We start from the raw sequence: 26,436 nt of genomic DNA, 5'->3' as shown, positions 1-26,436 counted from the left end.
ACCACAGTTAGGTATTGCAGCATACGTCCATCAACTCTAGACTCATGAAACTGGTCTTTATACTGGGGTAAGCCAATATCATCAAGCCAACCTAAAGGAACAGGAAGAAAAGAATGTGTGGAGGCTTAGAAAAAATGGAAAATGTGGATGTAGGACTAAATACATGGTTTTTTAATTGATATCTTTATTTAAGCATCATGATTACAAACATGTTTATAGTTGGGTTTCAGTTATAAAAAAGAACACCCCTCTTTACCAGTGCAACATTCCCACCACCAATGCTCCCCATCTCCTTCCTCCCCAACCCCCTTGCCTGTATTCGAGACATGCATTCTATTTCTCTCACTACCATTGTCATGATAGTTGTCAGTGTAGTTATTTCTCTAACTAAACTTACCACTCTTTGTGGTAAGCTTAATACTGTGGACTGGTCCTTCCAGCCCTCCTCTATTGTCTCTAAGTATTATTACATTCATGTCTTTTATTTTTCTTGAATTCCATAAATGAGACTATTTTGTGTCTATTTCTCTCCCTCTGATTTATTTCACTCAGCATAATAGTTTTCATGTCCATCCATTTATAGAAAAATTTTATTTCTTCATTTCTCCTGATGACTACATAATATTCAATTGTGTATATGCACCAGTTTTTTAGTCACTCATCTGTTGTTGGGCATCTGGGTTGTTTCCAGATTCTGGCTATTGTAAATAGCGTTGAAATGAAAATAGGTGTTTTTGTGTTCTTTGGGTATATCCCTAGGAGTGGTGTAGCTGGATCATAGGGAGCTCGATTTTCATTTTTTTGAGGAATCACCATATTGTTTTCCATAAAGGCTGGACTAGACAGCATTCCCACCAGCAGTGAATCAGAGTTCCTTTCTCCCAACATCCCCATCAGCACTTATTGTTCTCATTCTTTGTGATGTGTGCCATTCTCTGTGGTATCAGATGGTACCTCAATGTGTTTTGATTTGCATCTCCCTGATGATTAGTGATGTGGAACATTTTTTCATAGGTCTTTTGGCCATTTGTAGTTCTTCTTTGAGGAATTGTTCATTTCTTCTCCCCATTTTTTTTTGATGAGATAAATGTTAAAACGAAGATTAATTTTTAATTTTTTTGTTTCTTTGGGACCATACTCTGCAATATTTAGGGACCACATCACGTGATGCTTATGAGACTAAATGGTGCCAGGATTGGACCCAAGATTGAACTGAATCCTACATGTACTCCAGTTCTTTGGGCTACCTCCGTGGCATGCATAAATGATTAATTTGAGTTCCAGCCTTAATATTCCCATAGCCTTAATGATCCAATTACCACTCTCATGGAGGTAACTGTTTTTGAGAGACTCATTCACATAGAAGCCATCCACCCTTAGTAGCTATCAGAAACACAATATGCAGAGGCCTGTCCTCATTCTTACGTGTCACCCAGATGTGGTCAAGCAGTGCTGACTTCTCCTCCTGTTTGGTGTTGATTGCTTTCACTGCTAAAACTAGCTTCTTCCTGTGCAGAGGGTGTTTAATTCCCAGCTCCTGAAAATAGAAAGTGAAAGTAGAAGTGAAATTCCAATTTTCAGTTTGACCCTCAGCAGAATAAGTCTAGGTGTAGTTATTCTATCGATTGGTGAAGCAGGCAGTGATAGAGAGAATTTCAGCTTCCTGTGTGTGCAGGAGGGTTCTAGCAGGAGCCTCAGCTCCCTGTAGGCTGGTTTGGGAAGAAATGGTGCTTCCTCACTCAGGGCCCAATTCTTACCTTTTCCATGTCCTGAGGAGTAGCTGTCAACAAAGTGTGGCCAGAAGTCACCCACTGTCTAGCAAAGATCACGTACTGACTGAGACCAAAGTCTTCCAGCCAGGCGCACACTCGCTCTGTGTTCCACTGGGCAAATGGGGCATTGGCATCACTAAGAAGTAGGAAAAGAGCATCTGGTTAAAGGGAGAATCAGGGGTCGAAACGTGATCAGTCCTAGGCTAGCTCATGCCTTGCACCACCGCTCTGGCCCCAAAATATTATATTTTATTATATTTTATTTATTTTTGTAGACAAGGAATCCAGTCTACTCCCTCATTGATTATTTTATTTTAAGACCATTGTTTAATAGAAAAGAAGGAAAATGGGTGCCCTATTCAGAAGCAACCGAGTGACTTAACATTGTACTCTACTGAGTTCCAATTCAGATCAATGAATCTAGAGCCTATACTCAGAATGGCTACACCCAAGCTGCCCCATCTAGAGTGCAAAGACATGACCAACAGATTAGGATGTGCAGCACTGTTGAGGGCCCATATTCCATTCCAGCCACTTTCAAACATGGGGAATTATCTTGTCTTTATATCAACAGATTTACAAACACAAGCTATGCTTGATCATGTCAAACAGAAAGGGGTGAGTTTTGTACTCAGAGTTTCTGTCTTTTTCTCTAGGACATTGTCACCCACTCTAAATTTCAACATAGTCTCTGCAGATGGAATGGAGGGTGTCTTACCATTTCTGACCCTTGGGGTCTCTGGTTCTTGAGAGTCTTGGCCCTGCAGTTGCCCGGAGCCCACCTCGTCGAAACTCTGCCATCCCAGGTGCATCAGTGTTGAAATTTCCTGACTGTGTTCTTCGGATTCTGTGTGGAGAGGACACCAGGGAGCAGTCTGAAAGCTTGGAATCCAAGGCACCCTTACCTATAGATTGCACTAGCCAGCACCATACAACAGGCCTTTGTTGCTGTTCAGGGCCTCTGCAGAGGTCAAGGATCTAAGGTACTCCTTGGCCAGATCCAAACCTTATAATCCTGCCTTGAGGATATAGGCCACTTCCACGGAGCAAGTGGGTAAAGTAAAGAACTAGGCAGTTTCTGCCTCGTGTACCCACTGAATCAAGAAAAGCAAGTCCTCAGCTTCAGTGCTTTCTTAATACAGACTTAACCTAAGAAAGCAAACTCCAGTCTTTTCCAGGTGTTTCCCAAAACTCATGTGATGTGAGCCACAAATATGCTCAGAATGTGGGGGATGGTCAGTTGCCTAGATAAAGTGTAAGCAAACTGGCTACATTTAATGAACATTTTTTGTAGTTTTATCTAGCTCCTAAAAAGTAATCCAAGTTCTTCAAGCATTAAATGGCTGTTTTTATTGCTCTCCAAACATGTGAATGAACAAAGATCTAAGTTGAAATTCTGACCAATGAAGAATATGAATCCTAAGTAACATCATTAGGATATCCACCAAAAACTTACTTTCCCCATATTTTCTTGATGCCTTTAGGACTCCGTTTAGCATCTGGTGTCAAGGGAGATTGGGGCCCTGACTCAGTGCCAGATGATGTAGATGAGAGGTCATTGGTTACGGCACTGTCATCCCAGCCACTTTCTGTGTCTCCTGAGATTGAAAGGAAGAAATACAAGAGGTTGTTGGGATTTGAACCCTTGGGAACCTTCTCCCCTAAACTAGCATCTTTCTTTAGTGAGAGCATAGAGGAGTCTACCCTAGGGCAGAACTTTGCTTTAAGATCTGAGACCCCAGCATGCTCCAGGTATTTCTCTCGAAGCAGTTAGTTAAGCTTAACCTCCTTGGGCCAGTTAATGTCTCCAAATTCTAAAGGGTTTGGGTTCAAGGACTTCCAGGATAACTCCCACAAAGAACTTGTTCTCTTTTCCCCCAAGGAAATGCAGGAACATGGGCAGGAAGGTGACTTGGCTATTTGAAGAAGGGTATGGGTTAGGGGAGGGCAAATAAGGGCATTCTCACTCTCCACCTCACCTGGAAGGGTACAGTACCTAATACGGGGGCACTGACACTCCGGCCACGGTCTCCAGCCAACCAAGAAGCAGAGAAGCCACATGAAGAAGCAAGAGAGGCCAAAGTCCAAACCAACAGAGTTACAGAGAAGCAGAGAAATAAACAAGAGATTCATCATGCAAGGGAAAATAACTCAAACAGAAAGAAAAATAATCCCATAAGGAAGGACCGGGTGAATGGTGACAGAGAACTAGAATAAGCAAAGTGAGAGGAGGCCCTACATCAGGGTACCAGAGACTCTTGGTAGTGTAGCTACTTCCTGACAGGCTGAGGTAGCTACACTGAGGGGGAACCAGGAAAGAGGCAGATTACAGGCCACTCTTGTGTGGTGCCAGAGCCCAACTTAGATCAATGAGAATAATTCAAAACTGTAGTGGGTGCTGTCTGAGAGTCACTTGGACATATTTACTTAGGGCTTATCTGGAGCTCCTGCAGCCAAAGGCAGAGCCAGCCAAGAGCAGAAGTCTGGTCCAGGAACAGTGAGGGAGTAAGAGTCAGAGTAAAGAAGAGCTCTGTCAGGACCAGAATATTCCCTCTTGGACACTACTGAACTACTGCTGCTGTTCTGCTTCTGTGTTTGGGGGTGATAAGGGGAATGATGGGAAGAACCAAAGGGGTTCAAGGCAGAAGGGACAGGAAAAAAAAGGAAAATGGTTGGAGTAATTGCTGCTGGCAGGAAGGATATTATAAACCCTGGTTTTCTGAAGGACTTGGAAGTATTTCTTCAGGGTCAACATGCCCAGCCAGACAGCTATCACCCCTCTGGAATGGGAATCAGGGGACATTTAAGGCAGGGCTTTCTCCACCCACATTCCCACAAAATCTCCAGTTGCAGGAATTGGAGTTGCAGGAATCAGCATTGTTATATGATAATCAGAAGATCCATGGCTGCTGTTCCTGGGCCCCCAGATCAGGGACTGTATACTCACTCAGCCTCAGCAGGCTGCTCCCGGTGGGATCAGGCTGGGAAGTGTTAGGAAGAGACTTGGCAGCCTCACCATTGGGTATGCTTCCTGAGTGCTTCCCAGGTAAAGTGGGATATTTGTGCTCAGCTGGAAAAGGGCCATCCTATTAGAGAAAGAAAAAAAGATGAAAAATCAGTCTCAACCCTTTAGGAAAACCATGAATGTGCGGAAATGAATTTCTGTTCTCTGAGAACCACTTTTCACTTGGACTGTCTCAGAGACCCTAGAGATCATTTAGTCTGAGACTTGAAAAGGACCTTATTTCTGAGAAAAAAAATCTGCCAAAAGCCACACAGTGACATAGCATTCAAGGATGACAACAACCAACATGGTCTAAGGTAGCAAGTGTCTTGATAAGAGGGTAACTCTGTCTTATGACCTAGAGGATCATAATAGCTAAAATTACCTTGGATATCTTAACTATAATTCAAAATAATCTATATCAATTTCTTTATTATATGTCCATATTATTATCTAATATAATATTATAATATAATATTATTATTGGGATAATTATGTTTATCTAGTAATAATTATCAGTATCATGATAAATAGTTACGTTGAAAAATATCAGGTGGTGGTAGAGTGAGAAGATCTGCATACTCTTGGGGGAAATAACAACAAGCACAAGCCAAGAAGGCTCCATGCTAGGATCATAAACTGTATGAGGGTCAGGTTCCAGGAAATGGGACCTAACCATGTGCTAGGACCCTAACTATAGACTAAGTTGCACGCAAACAAGTTGGTTAAAAGAAAAAGAAAGGTACCTGTATTAACACACCTCTGAGAAACAGTAGAATGCATTTGTGTGCAAATAAACAAAACAGAAAAACTGAAGCAACATTAATCAATGAAAGCAACTGAGTCACTTGATTGGTTCCAGAAGGTCAAATGATTTCAAAACTGACAAGTCATACATGCAATAGAAAATTTCAGTGATGGAGACATCTTTTGAAGTTTCATTTAGTTAAAAACAAATCGCCCAATTAGTTGCTGGATTCTTTTTGCTCAGAAAGGTATGCACTAAAAACCACTTGAAATGAAATACATTTCTATACTCCAATATTTTCACTGAACAAGTTCAAAAGGGAGAAATATGAGTATAACCAACTAAATTCTAAAAAGAAAAGGAGAAATCTGCAAGAACTGGCTTGTGAAGTGGAAATAAGAAGAACCTTGAGAACTGGAGACCAAGTGACTTTTCAGTTCATGATGATAAATAGGATTGGACATGATCCAACATGTGGTCAAAACCAAACATTTACAAACACGAGTCCGTGCATACAGCTGCTTCATAGTCATCTGGAGCACCTTTAAAAACTAAATCCCAGATTCTACCTGGTCTCAAGAATCAGCCCTTTGAGGTGTGCCAACCAGTAGTCTGTGCTTTTAATGACTATCTCAGAATGTTTCAGGACTCTCTGTGGGGAAGTTCTCACAAAGTTTTGAAAGCTGAAGTTCTCCAAGTTTCATATTATGCAGAAATTGCAGTGGGGTAGTCTAAAAAAACAGACTGCAGTTGGCATCATCACCTATAGTCCCCCAAGAAAGAACAGAGACTACTAAGGCCACTGTTGGGAATTATAGCTCAATAAAAAGGGAGTTCCTAAATCTAACATGGGCATGAACAAGGAATCAGTTGTGTGAGAAAAACAGTAAAGGCAGAGAGGGGAGTGAAATGGGCTCTTTTTTAGCTGGGGTCCAGATATACAAGGTTGTGTGGCTGTGCTCAGGAACTATGCTCAGGGATAGAATTGAAACTGGTTGCCTGCTTGGCAAGAACCTAATTTCCTGTAGTACTATCTCTTTAGCCCTCAAATGGGTTCTTAGTTTCAACCAAAAAGAGAAGCTGGGATGGAAGGACTCGCTGCTAGAGCAAGTCATACAAGGTCAGGACAAGATCCAGGGGAATCAGATACTGTTATGCTGTCTCCAAAAATATTATCCTTGGTTATGGGAGAGTGGAAAGCCCAGCCAAAAACTACATATATAAAATTTCCCCATTTGAAAGTAGAATACTATTTGGTATACTATGATAGGTTATTTTGAGGAAATTCTATTAGCATTGGTTTATATGAAAAAAAATCAGCACTCTCAGACCAACCTCCCCAAACCTACATTTTTTCAAAAGAAGTGTTCTATTTTCAGAGAGTGGGGCAACCTGAAACTAATAACTCTGCTATTATTAATGTGCAAGGGAAGGCAGCATGTCAAAGTGAGAGAAGCTTAGACTGCAGTTACCTCTTGCTGGCTAAACCCTTTCTTGTGTGTGATTCATTATTTTTTGTCATTTTTGAATAGAACATACTATTGGAGCACTGATGGGCTACTAAATTAATATGCAGAAAAGTTCCTGCAAAAAGTTCCATACAAATGGACAGAAGAAATTTTCCTCTTCAATATATGGAAATTTTTAACATATTGATATGAAAATATAAAATGATCTTTTCAAGGTTATGGATTACAAAATCATAGGCATGAAACTATACCATCAATAGTATTATAATCATAGTGCCTAGAATAACAAAAAAAAAGGTTTTTTTTTACCTCTTCACACATTATTTTTTTTAAATTTTTTTTGTGGCCAAAGTGAATTACAAATCTTACACAGTGATATTTAAGGTACACAGTGACAATAAATGAGGGCTTTTCCATCACCAATGTTGTCCTCCCTTCATCCCTGTTCCCAAGTATATATCCCTTATCTCCCTCCTTTATCCCCCAGAAAGCTAGTGTAACTAAAAGTGTTAACACTAATGTAAACCTTTTTTTTTTTTTTTTTTGCAGTTCCAGATATTTTTACTAGTGGTTTCTTAAAGGTAAAAACAATGTTAGAGTGGTAATTATGATTTGCCTGGGCCCACCAAAGTATGGGGAAAAAATGTTTTTAAGTGACACCCAGCAGTGCTCCTAAGTCTGCACTCACAAATTAAGGTAGTGCTCAGAGGACCATATGGGATGCCAAGGATTGAACCTAGGTCTGTCACATGCAAGGCAAATGCCCTACCCACTATTCTGGCACCTGAAATAATGAAATTAAAAAAAGGAAACAGCAAAAAGACCATTTCAGGCAAAAACAGACATGCTATGAGGCCCCACGGTCTCATATGAAGACATGAGACAGATAGGGGATGGTGCCATTTCTCATAACTGTATTACAAATGTTGATTGGTTGATATCATGCTCCATAATCATCTTTCACTCACCATGGTGTCAACATCTGTATGCTCACTGGGAAACTCATCCTCTTCCTAAGAGAAATATAAAGACTAATAGAATTTTTATAACATAACTCAGGTGTGAAATGGGACCAGATGTGCTCCTTTGTATTTAACCATGGTAGCCTTATGGACAGGGTAGAAGCAAACACACTGTTCCATGTGCTGAGATGAGAACATTTCCACTCTCAGTGATCAGCTGTAAACTGTCTTATTAAGATAAATTTCTGAGTCTACAAAAATAGAGGGCGTACCACAATTCCTGTTCCATAAGCAGTGGGATGAAAGGGTATTCATAGCTAGTGCAAATACTAAGAAAAAGAGGAGGGGTTGGAGTAACAGAATACTGGGGAAGCCTTTGCCTTGCACACAACCAACCTAGGTTTGATCCCCAGGTTCCCATATGGTCCCCAAGCCCATCAAGAGTGATTTCTGAGTGCAGAGCCAAAAGTAACCTCTGAGCACAGTTAGATGTGCCCCCCCACCAAAAAGAAAGCAAAGCAAAAAAGAAGGGGGGGGAAACTTTGCCTTTCCTCCCAGACTCACATCCCTTATAATTACAAAATTGTAAGGTTACAAAAACCCTAGCAAATAGTGCCACTGAATATAAGCGATGGGGACATGCCGTCACTGTACCTTAGATTCCACTGCTGGGGAGAGCTGCTTCCCATCAACAATGTTCTACAGAGGGACAAGAAAAGTTCAATTAAATAGAAAGTCTTATAGTAGTAATAATCAAGAAGCTTGGACTAGACGGTTGCTTAAATCTAAAAGTTCTACCTGCTCTCTCATTATATTATACAATATACAATATTATACAATATAATCAGCATCCATGGTGCAATAGCAGATCAGTGTTCTACCACATGGACTGATGTCCTAGGAAGTCTGACCTGGGGTGATAATAGGCACAAGACCATGGAGACAAGTCACTGAAAGGGAGGATCATGTCCTACTGGAAATTGAGGGTATTGCATTGAGGTAGATGTCTTTAGTAATATCCAAAGACTCCAGTAACTTGTCTCCAGTGACCTCACTCAAGAGCATGCAACCTTCCCTCCAGTATAGACACCACCACATGGTTAGGAACTAACCTAAAGTAATAAAAGTCCTTCTATCTTTCTGAAAAGAATCTTCTAAAGTATCCTTGATTTTGTGTCTGATAACATCTCATTTATCTAAATGATTTCCTCATTCAAATCCTTGGCAGTGCACACGAATACCTTGGGGATATGGAACCCAAAGATCATCTTAGGCTTGATCTGACCCATAACACTGGTTATGTCACCTCTTGCTTTCTAACCATTTCCACAAACATGCCTGTGTTCACCTTAACATCACCTTTGGAAATTCCAGGTGGCAGTTCATGTGCCTTGGGGCACACCTAAAAGGCTTTCTCAAAAGCATGTACCGGTAATTTTTGACTCTCCATTTGTTTTGTAAAAGCTTCAAAAAATGTGGATCAAGGACTACAGAAATAGTACAGTAGGTAAAGTTCTCAACTTCCCAGCATGCAGTTGAGCTGGGTTTGATCCCCAGGACAACATATAGTCCCCTGAGCCCCACCAGCATGATCCCAGAGCAACACTGAATATGACCCCTAAACCAAAATAAATATATAAATATAAATAAAATAGAAGTTTTTAACAAGCCAGGAATATAGTATAGTAGGTAGGGTGTTTGCCTTAAATGAGTTCAATCTCTGCACCCACATGGTCATTCGAGTAATGCTAAGAGTGATTCCTGAGAGTAAAACCAGGAGTAAACCCTGGCACCTCTGGGTGTCCCAAAACCCAAATAAATAAATAAATTTTAAAATATGGATTAGGCCCTCTCCAGTATAAAAGAAATGTACTAGGGAATAAAAAGGTAACTCTATCCTCTTTATAGATAAACTGATGGGCTAACCTTATCCACAGATTCTCTTCTCAAGTCTTCTAGACTACAGGAAAGCTTTTTCTGAGTTCTGAAAATAAAAACACAAAAGAAATAGTTATTGGAGGAGATAGCATTCAGTGAGAGGACCTTTACATGTTTAACCAATCTCAAACATTCTGTCAGTAATTTAGATTAACTAATTTAGATTAATTAATTCATGGTTAAGATCAAGAAAATCTCCCATTTCATCAAAAGTACTAATAAAAGGTGGGACTGGTTTGACAATGTGTTGATGAATGAATGAGGCTACTACTTCAACCCAAATAGAATTGTTGTCTTTGGCAACTCCTGGAAAGCTAGAATATTTTCAATTCTACAGCATCAATGGGAACTGACTATTATATGTTGAAAAAGACAAAAAAAAAAAGTGGTCAAAAGAAAAGAAAATTTGCCTTGTCTGTAAGTGTGTAAGAGTTCCTTTGTGGGGTGAGAGCTGTGCCATATTGAGTAAACTTATTATTGAGTAAAGTCATAAACTTTTGACTTGGGTGGGATCATCCAGGGACCTAACCTTAGTCCTCATATATGAAACATGTGCCCTGTCACTGAGCAATATCCCCAACATTATTATTCTGTAAATAGGAAACATGCTCATTGTCCTCTTTACTACTGTCATTTTTAACTAGGGCTAAAGATTTAGGAGAATAGAACCCTGCAAAATGAGGCTCCATAGTCCAGGAAACCTATCTGATTCAGGGAGGCATCCATCATGCTTGTGACCCTCTCCTAGCTATTTTGCTAAGAAGACAAACTGCCCTTGGCAATAAAATCTTCACAACATGGGTCATTCTGAAAACTTCTTGAAATTTGAAAGAGGAAAATAGATATAAATTACTTTTAGACAGAGTTGATGGTGATAATAGCCAAATGATCTCACAGACCAGCCCACTACAAAACCAATGTTATACAGACACCTGCCCCAGATCAATAGACCAAATTCCCTGGAAGTATAAAACTCTTTCAGGAAGACCTGGATACCTCACTCTGAGAGCATGAAGGATATTCAGAGGAGCTGAGGGAAATGACTCATGCTGTGGACACTCTGAGGTGCCACTTTGGGGCACAGATGACGACAGCAACTGCCCCTCAGAAGCTCAAGCCCTATCCAGGTTTTCGTCAATGACAGTAACTCAGACTGTTGCCTGAGGGAAAGAATCCTTTTTGTGGTCCAAAGACATGACTGTCCTTAAGTTTGAGTTTGGTGACCATTGCCAGGACCTTGAGTGTGGCACTGTGAGAATGGAAGGAGAGATGTGTATAGGACATGGAAAATGTGCTCACCAGGCACAGCCAATGACCACTGCATTAAGAGCTTAGAGAGGGGCCTGGAAACAAAGTAGTCCTGGGGAAATGTTTGGGCTTCCTACCTGGTTTCCAGTGACTTCTGTGGAAGTGGTGGTGGCCCAGCTGTGGGAGAGCTACATCGTTGTAACATCTGTACCAGAAAGAAGCATCGTGGTTGAGAGCATGTGCTATTAGGATGTCATGCCCTACTCTCCTCTCTTTGCATCTTTCCTCTCAGGTAGTCACACTTCCATACCCACATCCCCACATCCCCACATCCCCACTATAGCCATGGTTTCTATGTCCACTCTGTTCTGGGAGGTTACAGAGATTGGAGCATGTAACTGCCTTGGCTAAGGGGCCTTTCTACAGTAGGCAAAGTTTACTGAGAGATCAAGATCAAAATAACTGCCAATCTATATCTAGCTTACTTCAAAAGAGAGTCATATAAGATAAGATTTTAAACAAGCTCAAAGAAGACAAATAAAACAGGTGTGCTAATGTTTAGGAGAGATGTCTGTAAAATAAAAATTTATCACTTCTAATCTCTCAAAACAAGCAAGATAGACTGTTCAAATATTTATTAACTTGTACTAGGTATCAGAAAGGGTGAAGACTCTGGCAAAACAGTGGCAAATAAAACAAAAAATACCTTGTGTTTCACCTTACATTTCAGAGAGGAAAGTTTAAACAATAAATGAGGAGTTTCAAATTTGGAAACCCTAATTTTCAAAAGTTCAGAATCCAATATGTTGTGTCTCCAGTAACTGAGCTCTGGTTGTATTTGGTGCTCTCCCTAAAGCCTTTAGGGCCCCTGCATCAGGGGTCCTCAAACTTTTTAAACAGGGGGCCAGTTTGCTGTCCCTCAGACCATTGGAGGGTCTGACTATAGTAAAAACAAAACTTATGAATGAATTCTTATGTACACTGCATATATCTTATTTTGCAATGAAGAAACAAAACAGATATAAATATAATATGTGGCCCACGGGCCATAGTTTGAGGACCACTGATTCTATCTTTTCTCCTGCCCTGATTTATATCTGATAAACCCTTTATTAGATCCTCTCCCAAACTCAGTGGAAGTTAAAAGTACATATGGAAGATGAAAAAGTCACCTCTGGTTTAAATGGTTCTTCGGGACCTTTACTTGTAGAATTCCACTTTCGAAAATTTCCCTCCAGCTCTTCCTCATTGATTGAGAGAGCTCTTTCTGAAGATCCTGGAAGCATTAATAAATGTATAAATAAATATATAAATAAATTAATAAATATATAGATATTCACTATCAGGAGATAAATTCTAAAATCTATTTAAGACACCATTACAATACCTTCCACTAAAAATTCTCCAAAATACATAGAGGGGATTAAAAGTGTGTGTTTGAGCAATGATCATCATGAATGTCATCTCGTGGATAAAGCTCATGTATGGAACAGTGAGAAGGCACTTCTACCATTTTTATTTAACCACCTCTTATCATTAGTAATTTAGGCATTGAGAGTGACCTGACTCAAGACCAAAAGAATTAGAGAGGACAGGGGCAGCAGCAAATGTGCTAGTGATCCATCAGCCACAACCCAGGGTAGAGTCAGCTTCTGCCCCAAAAGAGGCAGATGTTCATCCAGAATCAGAAATTCTTGAGCACCCTCAGAGCAGTGCCCTTTTATGAAACAGCTATCTGTGACAGGTTTCTAGGTCAGTGGCATGAAGCAGGTCAACAGCAGTCTGGCACATGACCATTCAATGAATAATTATTTATTGAATGCTACATGGCCATTCATTCTGGGCAGTAAAAACAAAACAAATTGGCTCCCCTGTCTATTACTTCTTGGGAAACTAAGCACTCAAAGACTCAAGGCCTCCCTAAATGCAGTCCCTGAGAGATTGCTAGGAGAGTTTGTAGATTCTGTAGATGATCGAGCTCTCATCTCCAAGAGTGGATTGGACTAAATATTTTTATTTTTCTTGTTTGTTTTTGGGTCATACGCAGAGTCCTCAGGCATTATTCCTAGCTTTGCAATTAGAAACCACTCCTGGCAGGCTCAAGGGGACCATATGGAATGCCAGGAATAGAACCCAGGTCTGCCACATGCAAGGAAAATGACCTATCCACTGTGGTATCACTAAGCCCACACATATTGCACTAAATTTTGAGTCAGGTCTGACTCCAATCACTGCCTAACAGAACACTCTGGAAGCAGCACAAGAAATCATTCAAGGTCAAGGATTCCCAACCATGTACTCAAGTTGAGTCTTGTTTGTGGAGAATCTGGAAAGTCCATGAGAATTCTGAGTTGACTGCCATTGAATAACAGGCCAGCAAGTCATACAATTTCTCATACTCAGCACTGTCTCACCAGCTCTGTTCTCCAAAAGATGGTCTCTCTCTTTCACATGACAAAACAATCTTTGAAAAAAACTGCTACTAAATTTTGTCCAGTAAATGAAATATCTGGGGATAAAAGCATATCTTTTGTTCTCACCTTGAGTTGCCATGACGATCTCTTTTACCCTTCGGAACTGGTTTAAAAGTCCCGTAAGTTCCTCTATCCGTCGGTCCTGCCGTAGTTCAAGAGCAAACTTGCATGTAAACAACAACATTCATGTCTCAGATGATTTCATTGGGGGAGCCCAAGTTATATTCTAGGCACACTAAACAAACATGGTCTAAAGAGCTGATGGAACATTCTTAGGGGAAATGGGACCCAAAACCCTTTGCTCTGGAGCCTGGGATCTCAGTAATCAGCCCCCTAGGTTCTCTCCCCTCTACCCACTGCCATGAGTCCAAGCTCTGGCCATAAAAAAATGTAGTTCTTTGAAATAATTTCAAGGGCCTTAAATATTTTTCTAGGGGTTTAAACATTTCCAGAAAAAGAAAATTAATTTTCTCCTTACTTTTCTGAGGTTATCAATGAAATCTACCTCTGACTTGAGTTTTTCTCTCGAGTTTCATACAAAGTATCATCCCTGGAGCCATAGAATTAGTAATAGCAGGTATAGAGCTAACCTTGCATGTGGTTGTCCAGGGTTCTATCGATCTCCAATACCCCACATTCCCTAAGCTCCTCCAAAAGGGATTTCTGTATAAAGAGCTAGGAGTAAGCCTTGACCATCATTGGGATTGGCCTAACCAACCTCTTATCTCAAGAAAAAGATATCATAGGATTTCTGACCTGTTCCTGAGAGGACTCAGAGTCCTTCAGAAACCAAGAAAAGTTCCTTGCTGGGTATAGAGAAAAGGGTTGAGTGGGAGGGAAAAGAGACACTATTTCTTTGAAGGGAAGACTCAGGGACAAGAAAGATTTTTGTAGTTCAGACAACTTTGAATGTGACCCTGGGCTTGTTATCTACTATTACCTGACCTTGGCAAAACTACTTAAGTACTTTGAGTCTCCATTTCTTTCTCTATAGAATACCAGATTGTGACCATCTGGGCTAATATTTATGCCTTGTAGGCACCCTGTGTTAAGAAGGTGGCTGTTTCTTGATTTCATAGGAATTCAATGTCCAGTAGATTAGAAGGCAACACAAACAAGACAGCATGTTGCTGCAGTCACAGTGAATGACAGGCTATGCATATAGAAGAGTAGAAGAAAGTACTCCAATTCTGCTGTATCCAAGTAGCATCTCCTACATGGTAGTAAGCACCTCAGTATTTTTCCCATCATGTGCATGAACAGGCATGATTTTCATCTGTCTTTAGGAGAATGTGTTTAGACACAGCACTAGGCAGCAAAGCTAAAAATGATAAGGCCAAATCTGTAGGAGGTAGAAGCCATTCACCTGATATACCCCATATCAACACTCTGGGTGTATACCCTTTTCCAAAGTATCAGAGACCTACAGGGGCCAAAACAAGCGAGGAATTTCAACAAGGAAAGGGGCCAAAGCGAGCGAGGAATTTCAACAAGGAAAGGGCAGGAGCATCCAATCCCCATCTTACCTTTTCTTCATTGGCAACGAGCAAGGTTTCCATCCCTATTTTCAAACGTTGAATTTCTTGATCTAAAAGAATTTATGTGTAAAAAGAACCAGTAACATAAATGCAAATATATGCCTCCACATGCTAAGACACAACAAGTTTCCGTGTGGCTAAATTACATGTGGATATCTTTATGTCTTTAAAGAGACCATGACAGCGTTGGCATAAAATCAGACAAATCAACATTCTTTGAACAAATTTTGTCACCTCAAATCAAAATTTGATTCACATAAGGAACCACCTAATCTTTGCAAACCTACATCTCATTAAAACACAGACATTTTCTTCTAGTATGTACTTAGCCTGCTAACTAGATACAATTCCATAGATTCTAGTAGATCATAATTTAAAATTCAAATCTAAATGGCTAGAGATATGTCAAGAAAATGGGATATATGTCTGGTTCATGAAGGTCCTAAGTTCAATCGCTGGTACCACATGACCACCTCAAGTAATGGTTGGGTGCTTCTATTAAAAAAAAGGTCTATGGGGCCGGGGAGATAGCATGGAGGTAAGGCGTTTGCCTTTCATGCAGAAGGTCATCGGTTCGAATCCCGGCGTCCCATATGGTCCCCCGTGCCTGCCAGGAGCAATTTCTGAGCATGGAGCCAGGAGTAACCCCTGAGCACTGCCGGGTGTGACCCAAAAACCACAAAAAAAAAAAAAAAAAAAAAAAGGTCTAAAGGCTAGAGGGTTAAAGTGTTTGCCAAACATGCAACTGGCAAATACTTAATCACTAGCAACACTTACGGAACCAAAGAACTGCCAAAAGTTACCACTGAGCACAGAACCAGAAAAAAGCCCAGGACACAGTTAGTTAGGTGTAACCACCCAAAATCCATATCTATTGTTGAATGGAGAGAGAGAAAAAAAAATGCTTATGTGAAGGAATTGAATACTTGGCTTTCAGAAGTAATGAACAAATGTTTAGATATATCTAAAAATATGTCAAAACAGAATATGTGAATAAAGAAACCAAATTGGCTTCCCTGGGTGCCAGCTCAGATGGCCAGAAGTGGGTTCAGGTGGACTCTTAGTGGTCCCCAGGTTTCCCTCTCCCTCCGTACTTCAGGGGGGAGGTGCATGGAGAGGAGGGCGGGCAGACATCTGGCTTCCAGTTTCCTCTTTGAGTCTGGAGACCAGCTCTTTCCAGGTATGGGGTTTGGGGGGGCCCCATACCAGAGCCTTTCTCCCTAGCCTGGGGAGTGCTAGGAGGCTTGGCAGGCCCCCAGCCGTCCTTGTCTTTTTCCCCTGACTCCAGGCCTTCCCTGGGTACCAGCTCAGATGGCTAGAAGTGGGTTCAGGTGGACTCTTAGTGGTCCTCAGGCTTCCCCCCTCCCTCTCTACTCCATCAGGGAGGTGCATGGGGAGGAGGGTGGGCAGACATTTGGCTTCTGGTTTCCTCCTTGATTCTGGAAACCAGCTCTTGCCAGGTATAGGGTTTTTCTCCCCTGGACTTCAGTCTTTCCCTGGGCACCGGTCTAGGTGGACTCTATAGGGGTCAACAGGCTTTCCCCCTATCTCTCCCTACACTAATGGGAATGCACTCTGGGAGGAGGGCAGGCTGTTCTAGCACTGGTTTATATTGGGACAGTCAGTGGAAATTTTTTCTCTTTTTTTCATATTGATATTATTGTGTGCATATATTCGATATATCCATAATATCCATCTTGTATTGGGACCTTGATACTGCCCTACAAAGCTCATTTCTAATATTTTACTGCCTCAGTCCCAACCCTTACTTCCCCCCACCCTCCCATGTAGGTGCAGCTAATGACATGAAGCTCACCACATAGAGTGATAAGTGCAGTTAGAGAAATAACTACACTGAAAACTATCATAACAATGTGAATGAATGAGGGAAAAAGAAAGCCTGTCTCGAGTACAGGTGTGGGTGGGGTGGGGAGTAGGTAGATCTGGGAAATTGGTGGTGAGAATCCTGCACTGGTGAAGGGGGGTGTTCTTTACATGACTGTAATCATACAACTACAATTATATTTGTAATCACGGTGTTTAAATAAAGATAATTAAAAAAAAGAAACCAAATTGGAACCAGCGATATTAATACAGTGAATAAGGAGCTTGCCTTTCAAATGGCTAACCCAGATTCAATACCTGGCATTCCATTATAGTTCCCTGACACAGCAGGAGTGATCTTTGAGCACAAAGCCAGGAAGAAGCTATGAGCAAAGCCACTTAAAAGAAAAAAAAAAGGAAGAAGGAAGAGGAGGAAGAGGAAGAAAAGTTTATTCTATCATAAACCTACAGAATTTTCACTCTGGGCTGAAGTATCCATGTCTATCTGTGGTACACATTCAGGGTTTTTCACTATGGATGCATTAGAGGTTCCCTTGACTCTTCCCAAACTGGGCTGGATAACCAGGTCAAAGGTCAACAGTTAAAGGAACTAGGTGTCATTCTACCAAGTATTAAAGGTCCTGCAATTGTCACATGATAACATTTTTCAAATAAGGACCTATGTGCATTCTACACTGGCACCTGAAAAGGATAAATAAATAACAATGTATATCAATATAAATCCCCCACGATCATATATGATTGAATGATTGAATAAATTAAATATGATCTCCTGCCAAACATTATGCTAGGCTTCACAGAAATGATTTCAAACAGGAAAGGCATGATTCTGGCCCAGGGTCAGACCCACAGTCTACACAATGAGTCTACCCTAAACACATCACTGATAAGTTGTAATAAATTCTACGAAAGAAGTCAAAAGTAAATTAAGAGAACACTAGGAAAAACAATTATTTGGTTTTGTAACTTGAGGACCTTTTGCAATACCAGATAGATATGATTACATGATGATGTGAATTGCTAAAACTTCACCTTTGGTGAGAAAACAAAAACGGGACCTTTTAAAAGAATTAGTAAAGTTTCTGGTCACATCAGTTTTAATTACCAGAGAGCTCCCGAGACTTCTGAATAGAGAGAGGTTCATAACAGCAGTTCCACAAAGTTTTGTGCTTCACACGTGCCGTGCACATATATGTAGATACCCATTCACTTGAGCAAGTTTGCATACATACATGCATATTAACACTCTGACCTCACAGACATAATGACACATAGACACAAATTCACTTAAAAGAAGACATAGAGCCCAGAGGCACCTGTCCTCTTTTACATTTAAGCTAGTTACCTTTCTCTGCCTGGTCACCCTGGAGAGCTGATGTCCGGGAGAGCTGGCTGTGCAAACGCTCAATTTCTGCATCTTTCAAAGCCACCTGCTCTTGCAGCTGGGCTACCTCAGCCTGGAAAAACAACAAAGATACCCAGCCATATCAGAAGGAACACCAGACCATGACAACGTGTTTCAAATTAGAGCTCAGAGTCAATAGGTTATAGGAAAATAAGGCAGGATGTTAAAAGCTGAGGTGCTAGAAATGAGCAGTTAGTGGTGCTCACTATGCTCTCCACAAGGTGGCGCTCTGCTGAAGGAACTCATTTTTGGTCCCTCAGGCCCTGGCCACAACTCAGGCTCTTTTTCTTTTATTTTCTTTTCCTCTTTTCTTTCCTTTTTTTAAAATAATATTTCTATTAAAAACATTGTTATTTACAAAGTTATTCGTAGTTGAATTTTAGCATACAGGCAGAGAATGTTTAGCACCAATCCAAACACCGGTGTCAACCTCCCTTTACAAATGCACCATCATTCCCAGTGACTCCCCCCCCCTCCCCCCGCCCCGCCATCAAAACAAGCACCCTTAGAAGTTTGGTTGTTAAAGTTTGGTTCTCATGTTTTCAGTATTGCTGACTCTGTGGTTTGGATATTTAGATTTGTCCTCCCTTTACACCACCAATGTAGCTGAATCCCCTTGATTCCTGGCTCATTATTTCACATCTGCCTTTCTCCCTATTCACTTTATTTCCTTTCATAACCTCACCATACTCTGTTCTTTTTTTACATATTTTGGAGTAAAGCCAGGGATTTAACACAGGGTCTCACACTTGCTAAACTACATTCCCAGTCTCTTCTTTTCCTCTTCCTACCTGGTCAGGTCTCCTCTGTCCTTTTAGACCCAACCTCTCTAAAGATCCCATAAGAGCTAGAATTGTGTCCAGTGGAGGTCTGCTCTTGGTTCAGGGATGGATACCCTAGATGTGGTCTTTCCTTTCTCAAGACATTCATGCGAGAGCATGTATAGTCATCATTGCCTATACATTCAACATGTACAAATGTAAAAATCTTGTATCTTTCATCTATACCAGAAATACAGTGAATAAAATAAGACAAGATTTCCCTTCTTTCAAATACTCTCTCATCCTTTGTGCATAGTTACTGCTTCTGTCCACCTTCCAGGCATATATATATATATATATATATATATATATATATATATATATATATATATATATATATATATATATATATTCAATAATTGGGTATTTGAAACATCTGTTTTCAGAAAATTATGCTAGTTAAGAACAGCTGCACAAGTGCACACACATATTCATATATATATGCAAAAAAAGAGTAACTAAGCAGGTGGTTCCCACATCTCTACTTAAGTATAGTATGTTCAATTTCACATGTGGCAGTACACATGGTCATCCATACTTTCCCAGATCCATTAAAAAAATAAGAACTGGGGCCCGGAGAGATAGCACAACGGCGTTTGCCTTGCAAGCAGCCGATCCAGGACCTAAGATGGTTGGTTCGAAGCCCGGTGTCCCATATGGTCCCCTGTGCCTGCCAGGAACTATTTCTGAGCAAACAGCCAGGAATAACCCCTGAGCACCGCCGGGTGTGGCCCAAAAACCAAAAAAAAAATAAGAACTGTATAGACCCATCCTAAGATATAATGACTTTGGAGCCAATCAAAAGGTACTGTATTCTCTCTACCCACTTGGGTAAATCATTAGAAAATGCATTTACACGAATCGAGACTCATCTATAAAGTAGGAAAAATACTATTTCCCTCATAGGGCAGTAATAAGAACTCAACAACCTTGTAGATTACAAACACTTGGGTTGGTCAATCTACTAAGTGTTCAGTAAATGGTAGTGCTATTGTCATTCTCACCTATTGCTTCCTTTTCAGATAACTAGCTGGTTTTCTGAGCAGTAAGTCGAATTCAGAAAGGAAATGATGGTGTCCTATCCCCAATGCTACTTCATTCTGACCACATATATGCCCCATCATTGCATAAAGATGCACTCATAAAGAGCACTGTGGCATGTTTGCCTTTTTTGTTTGTTTGATGGTTTTTTATCTATTTTGGTTTTTTAGGTTTTGTTCATTTGTTTGTTTTAGGGCTTTACTCAATGATGCCAGGGGTCACTCCTGGCTTTGCAATCAGGAATTCTTACTAATGGTGCTCAGAGGACTTTAGGGAATACCAGGGATCAAATCCTGTTTGGAAGTGTAAAAGACAAGCACCAAAGCCACTGTACTCTCTCTCTCTAGCCTCTCCACAGCATATTTTGAGCCAACCAATGAATAATAAAATGGGATCTTTGCCATTGTAAAGGCAAGGCTTGCTCCCTGTTGCAACATAGTAACGTGGTTCCCTCAGATGTCAATGCTGCTGTTGCTATATCAAGAATAAGTGTACCAATCAGTTTGTAGATTGTGTCCCACTGGCTTCAAATTCAATGTTGATAAACACCCTCCCACTGTAATATCTGGTAGACTTTGGCTGAGCAAAAGTCTGAGCAACAGACTTTGCTGAGCCTTTTCCTCACTGGTATGTGGGTGAGAACATGGAAGAGAGAGTTTTCTAAGGCACATGGCGACCTTTGAGAAGGATTATGCAAAGGCTTGTGTGGACAATGCTAATGAAGAGATGGTGAAGAATATTAACCTGCCCACTGCCATTACTGTGGGATCGTCATGTTTGTTGTCTATTGTGGCCTTAGTCTGTCTATTAAAGTGTTGTTTTTTTTTTTTAATTAAAAAAAAAAAGAAAAAGGACAAGACAAGAAAGGGACTCAGGTGTCAAGAATATATCTTAGGCTTAGTGTATGTGAAAAACTGAGTTCAATTTCCAGCACCACAGGCTATCCTAAGCATTGCCAGAAATAGAAGCTCTAACAGAAAAATAATAATAATTTTAAAAGGAGGAGAGATGTTGAGAGCTGACTCAGAAGTCGGTGAATACTGAAGGGAATACAGAGCAAAGGCTCCTAACTACTCTAGCTGACCTTGTCACCTCCCTACTCCCTGCCCTCACCTCCATTCCCCACTCTCATTCCCATAATACTAGCAAGACCATAGTATTAGCTGACCCTTCCCACAGATACCTGAACATGAAACCTGCTGGTGATTCCTTACTCATATGTTTATTTCAGGTCACACTCAGCATGTATGTCGCTGCATTCATCTCTCTGCTAGAGGCTTCCTTCCATCAAACTCACTCAGTTCACACAGAAAAACCACAGAGGAAATACCATTACAGTTTAGAGAGGAGAAAACGGGGATTGGAGGACTTAATGCCCTGTAACAAAGGCTTTTAGTCGTCAGATCAGTACAACTCAGGCCTGATTCTCCTACCATCAAGACTCAGAACTGCCTGCTTAGTGGGAGGTAAAGACAAGATTGTCAAGGATGGTTTTTCTTTACCCCCAGCTACCTGTGCTTCTGCTCTGGTTTCCACCCAAAGAGGATCAAGAGATAGGTCATACGAGTTGGAAGACAACCGAAGTTTTGCATGTTTCCTCAGAGCCATGGTGGCCTGATGGCCTAAGTGATGACCATCTCCACACCATTTCTCTCTTTCTTTGCAGAGGGGCACGAGTGAGTTAAACATTTGGCAGCCCAGTGCTGGTTTGCTGGTCTGACGGTGGATATCAGTGGTGTGTGCTTTGTTATCACCTGGCCTAATAAGGTCTCTAAGATCTATCTCTGGTGGTGTCACTCATTCACTCATTGTTTTCATTTATTTATCTTAGGCCATACCAGCAATACTCAGGGGCTATTCCAGCTTTGTGTTTAGGGTTTGCTCCCCACTCTGCTCAGGAAAGTATGTTAGGACCTAGCTCATATTTCCTATATGCAAAGCACTCAGACCACTGGACTATCTCTGCAACCCTAGGGTCACCTATTTGAAAATCCCCTATATCACACAGTAAGACCCAACCTCCCACGCACAGAATAAACTGGATCAGGGGTGCTCCATCTCCTGCAAGTGGTATTGTTGCCACACCTGTAAAGTCAGATACAACTCAGCTACCCTCTATATGAGCCTAGAGACAAAGCTAGAACCTGCCACCACAACTCCACAGCTCTCCAGGCAAAAAGCAAGAGGTCAGGGCACAGACATATACCCTGGCACTGGGCAGAAATAGGAGCTCAGGCTCCCTGCAAGTGCTGGGTCTCCTCAAACTTAAGGCGCTGGTTCCTCTGCTGTCATATTAGAAGATGAATCATCTACAAGGGGTTGTGAAACTAAGCAGAAAACCAAAGTACCTTAAAAAAATACAAGTTTTAAATGTATTTAACTTCAGGGAATTGGGATGGCAGAGGGAGAAGAGCCAGAATTCTGGAATGATCTGAACTCCAACCTGACCACTCACTCTGAGACTTACCTTTCTTGCTAGCAACATGAGGATTATAAAACAGTGGTCTTCACTAGGTGATTCTATGGATCAGATAAGGAAACATGTGCAGAGAGCTTGCTCCATTCTGGTACAGAGGAGACACTATCCTGGTAGTTATTAAAGAACCCTTTGTATTGCCTGCAATTAGGCCTTATACCCTGATCATTGGCATAATGATTTGGCTAAGGCCTCAGAAGAATGGGCATCACCCACACACACCTGAACAATGGATACCTCATCTATGGAAACAACCACAATTGTCTATAACATTACCAGGATCCAAGACTCTACCAGGGAAGACCTACCACTGCTTTGGCATTGACTTACTCCAAAGAGTGCTCTCAACACTCAGATGACTCAGCAACAGCCTGCTTGCAGGACAGATCGCTGCACATTTAATAGTATGCTGAAACTAGAGTATTCTCCACATTAGCCTGACATCAATGAAAGAAATTCACAGAATCCAGAATCTTTAAATATAAGAATCTGACATCAACAATAGCTAAAGTGTGAAAAAGTTTCACCGGGACCACGGAGAATGACTCGGGTTGGACAGACTGGTATGCCTGGAACCCAGAATCGGTCTTATGCCAATAAACTTCTAGGGTGAGGCCTTTTTGTAATCAGGTCAAGGATTTTTTTTTCCATTTTCCTCATTTTTCTGGACCTATGCAAACAACAGCGATTGCCACTATTACACCTTTACTATATTTTTTTACTCTTATCCTTTAAGAAAAAAAATACAACTTACTGAACTTAAAAACAAATAACTAGGTGTGGGCGGGTGGGCGGGGGAAAAAAAAAAACAACAAATAACTGTAGTAGAATGCCTGTCTTGAATACAGGCAGGGGATGGGAAGGGGGGAGGGGGAAATGTTACACCGGTGAAGGGGGTGTTCTATTTGTGACTATAACCCAACTATGATCATGTTACTAAAATAAAAAATATATTTAAAAAAAAGAACCCTTTGTATTGGCAAGTTTTACAAGCCAAGGCAAAGCATACAGGTAATTATTAAAGGAAGGAGATGTTTTATTTTATAAGACAACTTTTACAGTCAACTTCAAAGGTTTCACTAAGTCAGGACTCACTTGAGTGGAGTACCATGAGGGCAAGGTTTGAGCTGTATGAGAAAAGATGACTATGAATGGTGACTGCAAATTATGACACCCCTAGGCCATAGTTGCATTAATAGCACAGTAAGCACCATAGCTACACATTCAAAAGGAGGGATAAGTATTGGACCAAAAGTGGAACCTACAGTAAAAATGGTCATGAGCATCAGAGAGCATAGTCAGAAAGGGCATAAGTTGAAACACTATCTGAGTGTAATTCTCAGCAAGAAAGCACGCAAGTACCACAATGAATATGTTATACTCCTGTAAGCACCATGGGACAACTATGCAATTGTATGATGCACAGTCACCTTACCTCTACTATCCTTCCAAACCCTGAATTTTATAGTTTTAGTAACATAAGCTTTTTATGTGCACACCATTCAAATTTGTGACTCACTTCCCTTACTGTTATTTTATCCTCATAATATCTCTAAAAGAAAATGAAGCAAACATAATTTTCTTAGCAATGAACAAAAAAAAGAAAGGGGAAACACAAACACACACACACGAAAACAGAATAGAGAATATGGATCACAAAGGTTAATGCTAAATTCTTAGAAGAGTTTGAGAAAATTAGATCACCACTATGTGTATCAGTTTCCTCAACTATAAAATAATTAAGGCATTATATTTTATTTTGATTGTAGAATAGTATATCATGTTCATGATTGTTATGTAATATATATAGTATAGTATATAATCAATTCTACATTACTAACCCAAGAAATTAAAGAAACAAAGAAAGAAATTAAAGAGACAACAAGAGAAGGCAGGGGTGAAGGAGAGATTGATCCCCCAAACCTAGAAGGAAATAACAGTAGTCTGGGTGTGGCACATGAGTAAATTCTATTCCTTTCTTTTTTAATGACTTAGAACTTTTCTATCAGCTTTAATTTTTTAATCATTTAAAGTTAAATAACAACAAAAATATCAAAGTACAAAACTAAATGTTAGGAAAACTATTGGGCAGAATTTTTAGAATGCTTATAGTACTTATATAGAAGTGAAAATAAAAATGACCACAGTGCAGCCTCTCATGTGCTCAGACATCCAGTGAGGCTGTCAGTGGGGGTCTCACTCAGCACTACTTTTTCCCACAACCACCACCACTAGCGACATCCAACTCTGTTGGGGGCCATGCCCAACAGTATTCTTGGCTTACTCCTGATTCTGCTCAGGGATCCTGGTGTTGCTTAGAGAACCATATGCTATACAAATAATTAGCCACATCTATTATCCTTCTGAACCCCGAGTTCTATGTTTTTAGTTACATAAGCTTTTTACGTGCACACCATTCAAATTTGTGAAGCACTTTCTTTACTGTTATTTTATCCTCATAACATCTCTAAGAAAAAAATGAAGCAAACATAATTTTCTTAGTAATGAATAATATATTCAAAACTAACCCTGTATATTAATATGAAGTTTTCTAAAGTTTAAGTGATAGCTAACTGAATAGCTTTAAATACAGTATTCAAAATACACCTTTAAATACAGGTCCAAACAATAAATGTGTGGGCTAAATCTGTTTCAATTATTAGAGGAAATGAAAGGTGAAAAAAACCTTGATTCATGAAAGAATTGGTACTCTTTAGAAACTGAGCCCCTTTGTTAAGTAAAAATATCATTTGATTAAAAATGATTCCATTTTATGCATTTTTAAGGATTAAAATTCTTACTATAAAGAAAGCATGTCCATTTCTATTTATTTATTTGCTTGTTTTGCAGCCACAGCTGATAGTATTATGGAGTTATTCCCAATTTTGTGCTCTGTGGTCACTCCTAGCAGTGCTTAGGGGTATTGATGTTAAACCTGGGCACCTTGCATGAAAAACACACACTCAGTCTACTGAGAAATCTAACCCACTCCATGTTTTTAAATACTCAAGAGAGGTAACAGTATTTAAACTGATGCACCCAATACTGATGTGAATGTTTTACAATGGTCCTCAAACTACGGCCCGCGGGCCACATATTATATTTATTCCCATTTTGTTCTTCACTTCTAAATAAGAAATATGCAGTGTGCATAGAAATTTGTTCATAATTTTTGTTTTTACTATAATCTGGCCCTCCAACAGTCTGAAGGACAGTGAACTGGCCCCCTGTTTAAAAAGTTTGAGGACCCCTGCTAGAATCTGACTGCCTGGGGCTAGAGCAGTTGTGCAGAGTGGTAAGGCGTCTGCCTTGCTGGCACTAGCCTATGATGGACCGCGTTTCGATCCCCTGGTGTCCCATATGGTTCCCCAAGCCAGGAGCGATTTCTGAGTGCATAGCCAGGAGTAACCCCTGAGTGTCACCAGGTGTAAACCCCCCCCCCCAAAAAAAAGAATCTGACTGCCATACTTAATCACATACTCATCACTCACACACCCACTCAATATCCTACTTAGTTCATATGCTCACTCACCCAATCATTCAACATATTCACCCACTTAGTCAATACCTCACTCACACACTCATATACTTAACTACACCTCTCTCCCTCCTTTATTCAACTACTCATTCAAATATTCACTTATCCTCTTCCTCACTTATGTCTGGTGCAAAAGGACACGTGAGAAAGGAGAATC

General features: G+C 40.5%; 1 protein-coding gene across 3 annotated transcripts in view; it reads right to left on the bottom strand.

Annotated features, from left to right (window-relative positions):
• PPFIBP2 (PPFIA binding protein 2) overlaps positions 1–26,436 on the bottom strand; it is a 168,629-nt gene that overhangs the window by 8,776 nt on the left and 133,417 nt on the right. The window contains exons 8-22 of one of the 3 annotated variants that reach the window (XM_049780997.1): positions 18,344–18,455; positions 15,142–15,203; positions 13,682–13,757; positions 12,314–12,417; positions 11,279–11,346; positions 9,882–9,939; positions 8,610–8,654; positions 7,962–8,006; positions 4,720–4,858; positions 3,769–3,801; positions 3,229–3,370; positions 2,491–2,619; positions 1,758–1,908; positions 1,426–1,537; positions 3–91 (exon numbers count right to left, since the gene is read on the bottom strand). In XM_049780997.1, the coding sequence (XP_049636954.1) occupies positions 3–91; positions 1,426–1,537; positions 1,758–1,908; positions 2,491–2,619; positions 3,229–3,370; positions 3,769–3,801; positions 4,720–4,858; positions 7,962–8,006; positions 8,610–8,654; positions 9,882–9,939; positions 11,279–11,346; positions 12,314–12,417; positions 13,682–13,757; positions 15,142–15,203; positions 18,344–18,455 (1,365 nt within the window). Of the gene's footprint in view, positions 1–2; positions 92–1,425; positions 1,538–1,757; positions 1,909–2,490; positions 2,620–3,228; positions 3,371–3,768; positions 3,802–4,719; positions 4,859–7,961; positions 8,007–8,609; positions 8,655–9,881; positions 9,940–11,278; positions 11,347–12,313; positions 12,418–13,681; positions 13,779–15,141; positions 15,204–18,343; positions 18,456–26,436 lie in introns of all 3 variants that reach the window. The other 2 variants (XM_049780999.1, XM_049781000.1) reach the window with 2 other exon arrangements.

The sequence above is a fragment of the Suncus etruscus genome, chromosome 9 (genome assembly GCF_024139225.1).
Source record: "Suncus etruscus isolate mSunEtr1 chromosome 9, mSunEtr1.pri.cur, whole genome shotgun sequence".
Lineage (NCBI taxonomy): Eukaryota > Metazoa > Chordata > Mammalia > Eulipotyphla > Soricidae > Suncus > Suncus etruscus.
Note: the sequence above shows the minus strand (reverse complement) of the source record. Positions and strands in the feature narration are given on the sequence as shown.